Source organism: Fonticula alba (genome assembly GCF_000388065.1).
Source record: "Fonticula alba strain ATCC 38817 unplaced genomic scaffold supercont2.30, whole genome shotgun sequence".
NCBI classification, from domain to species: domain Eukaryota; order Rotosphaerida; family Fonticulaceae; genus Fonticula; species Fonticula alba.
In genome coordinates this window covers 6,088-15,782 of record NW_009243000.1, presented here as the reverse complement: position 1 = coordinate 15,782, position 9,695 = coordinate 6,088, and the positions used below count along the sequence as shown (strand labels likewise).

The window sequence follows — 9,695 nt, the reverse complement described above, 5'->3', positions numbered from 1 at the left end:
GCCCTCGCCCCCTGGGGCCAGCAGGCGACGAGGGCGGGAGGGGCGCTGGGGGGGGGGGGGGGGGGCGGCGGGAGCAGGCTCTTGGGGCGTCGTTGTTGAAGGAGGATGCCTGACCGGTTGCCCTGGGGAGGGCACGCGCGACGCCGAGGGCGAAGCGCCCAGCCCGCCTGGCGGCCGTGTGGGAACGCAAGATCGTTTTCCCCCCCCGGCCGGGGGCCAGAAGTTAGATTTGCCGGGCCGATCATCCGTGAAGAGTATTTTCGAGACCCGCTGAGCATGTGCACCCCTGATCTACGGTCGAAATTGGACAAGCTGCTCATCTGTGCTAGCGAGATCAGATGTTCATCCGGAAATGGGGCCGATAGATGGGCGAATGGCGCTGGCCCTTTCATCGGCCAATTAATATTTGCCTAATATTCCTTTCCCTCGTGGGACTTCCGCTAAGCCTTGTTGCGGGGAAAGGGGCGCCTGGCCGGCCCCACAGCCCCTGCTCCTCCGCGACCTTCGCTCGCGGACCCGGCATTGCCTTAACCAAGCATCACCCGTCCCAAGCGCGGTCCCCGGCGACCGCGCGCCCTCGCCTCGCCTCTCCTTCTTTTTTCTCGCTAGCTGGATGCCAAAGAGGGAGAGGGGGAGAGACAGAGAAAGGCGCCACCATGGCTGGGGGTAGGGACCCGGGTAGACATCATGCACGCCTGGCCGGACACCCGAGATCAAAACAACCCTGCTCACACCCGTCACAGGATAAGGCACACATACACACACACACACACACACACACGCACACACATGCACATACACGCACATACATACAAGACAAGTGTATGGGGCAGAGGAACAAGGACACAGAACAGGCGGGAGAGGAACAAGGAAGGGGGAAGAGGAAGGAGCAGAGCCAGGCATATGCGCTCGTGCGGCAGAGCGATCTTCAACGGTGGGGGGGAGACGCCCACTCGGGCGAGGAAGGCCAGTTGACATCACTCGCGTCACGAGAGAACCGGTCCGGGCGCGCTCACCAACGCGCACAAAAACACGCACGCACACTTACATATTATTACTATCATTATTATTTTTTTTCGCTCCTATGTATGTGGGTGTGTCTGTGTCGGGCGCGTCATATGCATGCACATGTGCGAACGCGCAGCTAGAAGCTCTCAAAGAGCGTGGTGTACACCTCAGGTGCAAGGCGCTTCGGGTCTGAAGGCAGCGTATGGTCAGCCCACACGCTGTTGGAGAAGGTGGGTCCAGCCGGAGGGGCAGCAGCCGAGGCGGCCGACCCGGGGTTGCCCCCGGCGGCCGCCCCCGGCGGCGGCCCTGCCGCACTTAGGAAGTACGTGGTGTCGGTCTCGCCCATGATGCGCGGCACGAAGGGCGGCTCGACCTCCCGACGGCGGAGATGCTCCCAGGAGATCCCCCGGAACCAGGGGTGCTCCTGGAGCTCAATCATCCCCCGGCGCGTGCCGAGGCGGTCATCTGGAGCCTTGCGCAGCAGCGACCGGATGAAGTCCTTGGCCAGCGGGCTCATGGTGTTCGGGTAGCCGATCGGTGCGCGCAGGATGTTCACATACAGCTCCTCCAGCGAGCGGCTGCGCGCGAAGGGCGTGGCGCCAGTGAGCATCTCATACACCAGGATGCCCAGCGACCAGAGGTCCGTGGAGAAGGTGTAGAAGTTCTTGCGAATCATCTCCGGCGAAATGTACTCCGGCGTGCCGCAGAAAGACTGCGTTGCCTGGATGAGGACACCTTGGGGGCCGCTGCCGCCGGCGAGCATGCGCGGGGCCGGGGCCGCCGCCGCCGCCGCCGTCGCCGCCGCGCCGCCAGTCCCGCCAACCGCCGAGGAGCCGATCAAGCCCCCGGTGTCGGTGCTCTGGCCATCACCGCTGCCCGGCAGCCGGGGCACCAGACTCCGGGTGAAGCCGAAGTCCGTGACCTTGATGTGCCCTTGCGCGTCGATGAGGATATTTTCCGGCTTCAGGTCCCGGTACACCAGGCCGCGCTGGTGCAGGTACTCCAGGAAGAGGATCAGCTCGGCGGTGTAGAAGCGCGCGCGTGCCTCGCTGAAATGGTGCTCGGCCTTGAGGTGGGTGTACATCTGCGAGTGAGGCACACCCAGCGACAGAGGGAGAGAGAGAGAGAGAGAGAGGAGGGATGGTGGCCATTTTCCAGAGGGTGCAGGCAAATCCGGCAAGCGAGGGGGGAGTCAGAAAAGGGCGAGAAGAGGAAAATGGAGTGGCGGCCGGGGGGGGGAGACCAGCACACGTGGCACAGTAAGATCACCCAGAGCCGGCACCCAGCCCGGCAGAGGGGAAAAGCCCTCCACATGACGCACCTCGCCACCAACAATGTACTCCATCAGGATGAAGAGATGCCGCTCGTCCTGGAAACTCCCATAGTAGGACACGACGAACGGGTGCGCCAGCTCCCGCAGGACATTGCGCTCGCGGATGGCCCCAAGGATGTCCTTGTGGAACTCGGCCAGCCCAAGGCGATTCTTGCTCATGGCCTTCATGGCCATGGTCCGACCGGAGGGCCGGTGCCGGACCAGGTGCACCGTGCCGAAGGCACCGCGCCCGAGCATGCTCCGCCGTTCAAAGGCCTCGCCGGTCAGCGGCCCATAGCGCGCCACGGCCTTCGGGTCGTCCAGACGCCCAAATAGCCTCGAGTGGCTGGAGTGCGGCGACAGCAACTGCGCCAGCTCATTGATCCAGGCCCCAACCGAAGGGGAGGTCGTGAGCAGGATGCTGAAGTAGGAGGTCCCATGTAGGAGCTCCACCTGGCGCAGGGTGCTCACGGACAGGTCGGTCAGCTGGCCGGTGGCCGGGTCGACGCTGGTGGCGGCCGCATTGGCGCCCCCGCCGAGGCCACCTACACCTCCCATGGCCAGGCCGGTGGAGGAGGACGACGAGGAGGGAGAGGCACCGGCACCGGCGCCAGCCCCGGGGATCAGAGAAGAACCCGCCGCGCCGGCCGAGGGACCGCCCCCAGGGGGCGTGATGGGCGACACCCCGCCGGCAATCCCGCCACCGACGCCCGAGGATGCTGCGCCCCCGGACGGGGCACCGCTGCCGCTGGTGTCCGGCTTGGCGGCCGGCACCCCGAGACCCGCAACCACCATGGCCGCATGGGCCTTGTCGATGGTGCAGCTGTTGCGAATGGCCTCCACCAGGCGCGACTGGTCGGTCAATTCATCCGCATCACCCGACCACACGGCACAGGCCACATCAATACCCGACACCAGGTGAGCAATGGCATGCGACAGAAGATCCCCGACAGGCGCGCTGGCCGCCACCGACGCCGCGGCCAGGACCCGCGCCTCCCCCGGTGCCAAGGCCGCCGGGGCGCTGGTGGGCAGAGATACCGGGCGCGATGTGCTCCGATACCGGGCTGCCTGTTGCTGGTGCTGCTGCTGCTGCTGGTGCTGCCCGGCGACCAGTGACGCACGCTGCTCCGGCGAGGAGGGGGCCGTTTGTGCCCGGCTGCCACCTGGGGCCATGGACTCCGGCGGTGCGCCGGGGCTCACGGTGCTGATCACCTCCCACGAGTCGGTGCCCTGGCCACCGAAGAAGACCGTCTCCGAGGTCAGGCAGTCGGCCAGGGAGCTGGACCGACTGCGAACGGCACTCTCGATCAGGGCCGAGGCAGCCACCTCACCATGTCCGACTGGATCGCCAGGGCCACCGGCCGCCGCGGCTGCCGAACACACGGCCATGCCATAGTTGAAGGGGTTGATGAAGGCCGGCGGGACGAAGTTCGCCGGGAACTGATAATGCCCCGAGGCGGATCCCGTGGCCGGTCTCCCCACCGAGGCCGGGGGGGGTGGCACTGCGCCACGGGCAGCCGGGATCTCGGTGGCCACTTCGACGGACCAGGCCTCGGCGTCGGTCGACTGCATGCCATCGGCCAGTGCCGACACCACGGCGTCCACACGCAGCAGGTCGGCCGCCACCGGGGCCAACTGCACCAGGCCGTGAATGGGCTCGCGCTCGGGCCAGCGACTGTAGCGCACCGCATGCGCAGCACCCACACCATGGCCAACCAGAACAATCGGACAGCCAGGCGCATTGTACCGCATGTGCCTGACCAGATGCCGGATGCGCTCCTGCACCCGGAGCCGGGTGTGGCCACGGATGCTGGCATATGCCCCGCCCAGGACATCGGTGTCCAGGTCCACCAGGGCCCGGATCCGGTAGTGCTGGGTGATGGTTCGCGCCAGGCCCACCGTACAGAGGCCACCCAGGAGGATGGCCACCACCGAGGGAGCCGGCCCCGGCGGCGGTGGCAGCGAGGACACATGCTGCTCCGTGGACCCGGATCCCGATGCCAAGGGGGAATCCTCCGAGGCCGGGGGCGTGGCCGGCCTGGCGTCCGGAGCCGGGGAGGCCGGTGCCGACATCGGGGGTCCGGCCCCACTACCGGGCCCGGCACTCCGAGACGACCCGGGGAAGGGGATGAATCGCGACAGCATCTCCGAGATGGAGGCCCCGCCCCCGGTGGAAGTGAGCCCCGGAACCGGCAGCAGGGGCGACACGGCGGAGGGGACCGCCGCCGGTGGCTCCCGGTCCGGCTCGGGCTCCGGGGTATCCCCCCCGGAAGGCTCGCCCTCGCCGGGCTCCGGCATCATCGCGACAGCCGGATCCGGATCAAATTGGAGGAAGGGCTGCAATGTGCCACACGCATGGACCAAGTGCCGGACGGCGTAATACCGGCCCGGGGCCAGTTGGTCCTGCACGGCAGATTGCTCCAATGCCTCGGCCTCGCACCCGCCGCAGGCAGCTCCAGCCCCGATGCCAGCCAGGTGCCCGGGGGCGGCCGTCTCCCCGGCGTCACTGTTCAGGAAGTAGCCCCCGGCGTCGGAGGACTCGCCGATTGGCCGGGCTGCCGAGGTGGGCGGCAACACCGGCATCGGGCCGGTCGTGGAGCCGGACCGCGCGCGGGCCCCGGGGTCCGGCACGCTGAGCGACGCCCGTCGCGAGGAAGAACCCCCAGGCGGACTGGCTGACCCGCCAGTGGCCACGGCCGCCAGCGAACCGAGGATGCTGCCACTGCGACTGCGGCCACCAACGGGACCGGCCCCGCCCAACGTCCCCACAGGGTGGTGGGTATGGTGCTCTTCGAGGATGGCCGCCGTGGCGGCGGGCACATGTGCCACCAGCCCCGCACAGAAAGCCCCAGCTCCATGGGTCTCGGCCAGCAGGAAGTCCCGCGTGTCGAAGAGGATGACACGCGCCTGCTCGGCCACATCGGCCGCGAACTCCAGCCCCGACGACCGGGACAGGCGCCGGAGCTCGGCCAGGACCTTGTTGCGCGAGAGGGACAAAACGCGGAATTGCTCCAGCGGCAGAAGCCCCGCCGGCCGGATGGGCCCTCCGCCGGAGGAGAGGTGCGTCCGCCGCCGGCCGGACACCGAGAAGGACATCGACCGGGGAACAGGCGTCGAGGGCAGGGCCAAGCAGCCGGGGCCGAAGTTGTGCCCCGGGCGGCCAGTGCCACCGGAGGCAGCGGCCAGGGCCGCCCAGGCCCGCTGGGCGCCCGGCGACACCCCGGTCCCCCCGGCCGGCGGGGTGACATACTCATGCGAGCCAGACACATCGCCAGAGCCGCCGAACCCCAGGAAGAGCGGCGCCGAGAGGAAGGGACTTGACGAGGCGGACCCCGGGGCCGAGGTGGTACTGGCCGCCACGGGATTGGCACCGGCACGCAGCGGACAGGAAGCCGACCAGAGGGACAGACGGAGCATGCTGTTCCGGAAGACAACGCCCTGGCGCACGACGCGCTGGATCCACCGGAGAACCGCCGTGGCACCCGGTGTGCCGAGGATGGCAAAGTGCCCGAGATCTGGCAAGATGCGGATTTCCGAGTGCGTGCGCACGCTGACCGGGCACTGGGCCGAGATGATGGCCTGATGCGGGATCAGAGAGGCCTTTTCGGAGAAGATGAACTCGTCGTTCTCACCAATCCAGAAGCCAAACGGCACATCCAGCTGGGCAAACTGGCGCCGGGCATCGGCGGGGCGTGTGGCCAGGAGATTGTTCATCTGGAGCGGCGTGGAGGGGGGAGGGGGAGGGGGGGGGGATTGTGGGGGATCAATATGGAGGCCATGGACGAAGGCCGGGGGGACATGTAGAGGGGGGGGGGGGAAAAACAAGGCAACGCACACTGACGGACTCCACCACCGATGGCACGGCGCGGGTGAAGCCCTCCGGGTAGGAGAGCTCATACACAGGGCGGTCGCCCTGGACTCGGCCGCCGGTCAGCACCCCGACTGCCAGAGTGGTCCAGTTGACCTTGATGCGGATGTCCTTGTGGAAATTCATGATCCCCTGCATGTTGCTGGTTTCGTCGCAGACATCCGGCGCCAGGAAGAACAGGGCATTGATGGGCTCGCGCTGGCGCCAGGTGGCGTAATTCAGCACGAGGCCGCTGAAGCGGAAGGCCCCTCCCAAGACCACCGGCAGGCAGGGGAAGGAAATTTTCAGGTGGCGAATGAAAGACCGCAAGTCGCGCCAGAGATCCTGCCGGTCCTCGCTGGTGGCTCGGCGGCCGTCACTCTGGCCGTAGCCCTGCAGCTCGACAAGAGCCACCACAACCGGAAAGCTGGCATGGCTGGCCATGTGCCGGGCCAGCGATTCGAACAGGGCCAACACATGGCAGGGAATGATCACCAGCGCAGTGGGGGCCGTATAGCCGGCCGGGTCGTGCGAGTCGCCGGGCCCCGAGGCAGCGGGGTCCGAGCCGGCCGATGCCGCCGGGGGCGCGGTGGTCTGCGGCTCGAAGAGGTGGAAGGCCAGCTTGATGCCGGCATCATTCGAGATGAATCGGGTTTTGGGCTTGATGCTGGAGCGCTGGCCAATGACGAAGTACTCCCGGTAGGCGTCCTGCCCGAGGACCTCGCGGACCTGCTCCAGGTAGGCGTCACGCTCGCGCCGGGTGGCACGCTCGGCCTGCTGCTGCCGGGCCGGCAGGTGCATGTGCCCGGAGAAGAGGAGCCGCAGCTTGGCAAGAATGGTTCCATTCTGGTCGAGGATCTGTGTAAAGGATGAAAGGCACCCGAGGGAAGGGGGGGAGGGGTTAGGGCCAAGATGCCGGGACCGGCGCAAGAGCAGGCAGAGGGGAGGCAGGGGAACGCACACAAGCGAAGTAGTGCCGCTGCTCCAGGTCGAGAGGAAGGTTGAAAGACACGCGACCGGTGATAACCTGCCCGGCGGTGTAGGGCCCGGTCGAGAAGGACTGGAGACTGCCCATCATCGCCTGGTTGTGTGGGGGGATTGGGGGAGTACAGGGGGGGGGGTATAACCCATGGGTTAGGACGAGGTGGAGACGCAGGCAGGGAGGAGAGGCGGAGAGAGGCACGCACAGCCGGGTTGTCCAGGGGGTAGGGCTGACCGACGGACGCTTTGGACCAGAGGGTTGTCTGTGGTGTGGCCATGCAGGAGAGGCTGGCCAGGCGAACGGCATCATTCACGCGCAGAGTCAGATCAAAGACCAGACGCTCCTGCTGCTCCGAGTCCTCGGAAAAGCCGCCCAGCGAGGAGATCGAGTCGGTGCTGGAGAACTCCTCGAAGGAGTCATCATCGTCATCATCGCTTGCCTGGGACTGGGACTCGGGCTCGGGTGAGGCGTCGGGCTGGCCGTCCTGCGGCTGATCGGCGATCACTTCGGCCCGGGCGACCAGAGAAGCGGAGATGACCGGCGAGCTGGAACGCCAGCCATCGAGCGGTGCAGCGCCTCCTGTGGGCGTGGGGCGTGGATACATTTACATGCACATGCAGTGACAGAAACATGGATCAGCAAGTTAGCACGGGAGCAGGACAGGGAAGGCAGGAGGGGGAGGGGGTGTCAGGGGGGGCGAGTGGGCGAGCGACCACGCACCGGTGGTAATCGGGAGAGTGGGCGCCGTGGCGGAGGTGGGAGACTGTTGGATAACCGGAGCAACCGGAGCCGGCAGGAAGGTCGGCGGCAGGTTGGCCGGAAGATCGGTTGACAGCCGGGGCAAGGACAACTCATTGGCCGATGAGGACCAGGCAGTTGTGGCCTCGGTGGCCGCCGGGGAGACGGGGACGGCATCCTCCGGCCCGGGAGCAGTAGCCTCCTCCGAGGGGATCGCCACGGCAGAACTGTCGGTCGGCAAAACGGGGGGGGTCTTGGCCGAGGCGCCGACCAGAAGGGCGGGCTCGGCCACCGTGGCAGCCTTGGCCTCATCGGCGGCCGACTCATTGGGGGGGATTTCGCGCCACGAGATGAGGGACACTGTGCATGGGGGGGGGGGGGGGGAGAGGGGCGGAATGTGCATGGGAACACATGGTGAGGACGATACAGGCAACGGTCAGAAGAGACGGCCACAGGGCAGGCAGGAGACAGTGGGGGGAGGGGGGGAGAAAGGGAGTAGGATCGTCGGAGGTGGGGGAGGGGAGGACGCACGCCATGGGCCGGCCTCAAACTCGAGGCAGGGGTCCTCCTCGTTCTTCTCGGTCAGGCCGAAGCCGCTGACCAGGCCGGCTGGCGGGATGGTCGAAGGGCCCGAGGTCCCCGTGGGTGGGGGCTGCACATGGCCAGCCGGGGGCCCGGCGCCAGGGTGTGGCTGTTGCGGTCGCGGCGGGGGCCCCTGCGAGGTGCTGGACTTGGGGGAGGCGAATTTGGGGAATCTCCCCTGAGCGGCGCCCATCAGGAGTCCTCTTTTCGGCAGGCCTCTGTGTGCAAGGGTGTTGGAGTGTGCTTTTTAAAAGTAAGCGACGGGTCCCGGGCAGAGCGGGGGCGAGATCTGGCGGAGGGCGGGGGGGTGGGGGTGGGGAGGGGCCGCACCGGGCCGGGGAGGCGGGCAGGGAGGGATGGGAAAACTACGCGGGTGGGTGGCGAGAGGGGCGAGGCAAGGAGATGGGCCAGGAGAGGAGGAAAGGGAGACAAGGGCGGGGGAGGAGGCGGGCTATGGTGAACTGGCAATCCCGGGAGGTGTGTCGGCGGGGACTCTCGAATATGGCTCCAAGAACAGGGAAATCACAGCGAGGGGCATGTGGGAAGTGTAAAACCAGAACACCTTAGGGCGAGAGAGAGAGAGAGAGAGAACTACAGACAATCGAGAGGGGGCAGGCGGCCCTGTAGACGACGACTGCCAACAAACGCCCAAACTTCCCCAGGGGCCATGTAGGGGAAGATTGTCCGGGGCGGGGGAAGGGGGCGGCCGGGGGCCGGCGCTGGAAACGTCTGCACTTTCGAAACCCGACGGCAGCGGCAGCCACGGACACGCTGGGGGCCATCCTAGCGTGCCTCAGCACTCTCGGGGGACGCCGGGGGCGACCGGAGGGGGCGGGGCGGGGCGGGGGCGGGGGCGGGGGCGGGGGCGGGGGCGGGGGACAAGATTACACCGGACGAGCAAACTCATACGTCCTCCCCCACACACGTGCAAACATAGGGACACACAAGCCGACAAATAGAGCTACGTGGGCGCGAGAACCGGGACGCGGTGGTGGGATCGGTGCATGCGTGGCCCCGGGCGTGTGTGTGTGTGTGTGTGTGTATGTGACCCCCTCCTCGCTGTGTCCCGGCTGGCCGGCTGGTCGGCCGCGGCTGTCGAGCAAACATTTGTCACCGGTGGCGGGGCTGGCATGCCGGGGGGTGGGCGGGGACGAAAGAGCCGTAAAATGCGCCCCCCGCCCCCCTGGCTCCGCCCGATCGACCCTGGACCGAGCGGCCGGGGGCCG

The 9,695-nt window shown here is 67.5% G+C and overlaps 1 protein-coding gene across 2 annotated transcripts; it reads right to left on the bottom strand.

Annotated features, from left to right (window-relative positions):
* Positions 1 to 800: 800 nt before the first annotated feature.
* Positions 801 to 8,963, bottom strand: H696_06203. Of its 2 annotated transcripts, XM_009499947.1 has the most exons (8): positions 8,800 to 8,963; positions 8,419 to 8,687; positions 7,870 to 8,247; positions 7,355 to 7,728; positions 7,129 to 7,248; positions 6,156 to 7,025; positions 2,330 to 6,034; positions 801 to 2,092 (listed from the first exon to the last, which is right to left on the bottom strand). In XM_009499947.1, exons 2-8 carry the CDS (start codon positions 8,660 to 8,662, stop codon positions 1,145 to 1,147), a joined length of 6,639 nt encoding a protein of 2,212 aa, XP_009498222.1. In that variant the 5' UTR covers positions 8,663 to 8,687; positions 8,800 to 8,963; the 3' UTR covers positions 801 to 1,144. The 2 variants fall into 2 exon arrangements, with proteins under 2 accessions (XP_009498222.1, XP_009498223.1); XM_009499948.1 differs by lacking the exon at positions 8,800 to 8,963 and having other exon boundaries at positions 8,419 to 8,779.
* Positions 8,964 to 9,695: the final 732 nt, after the last annotated feature.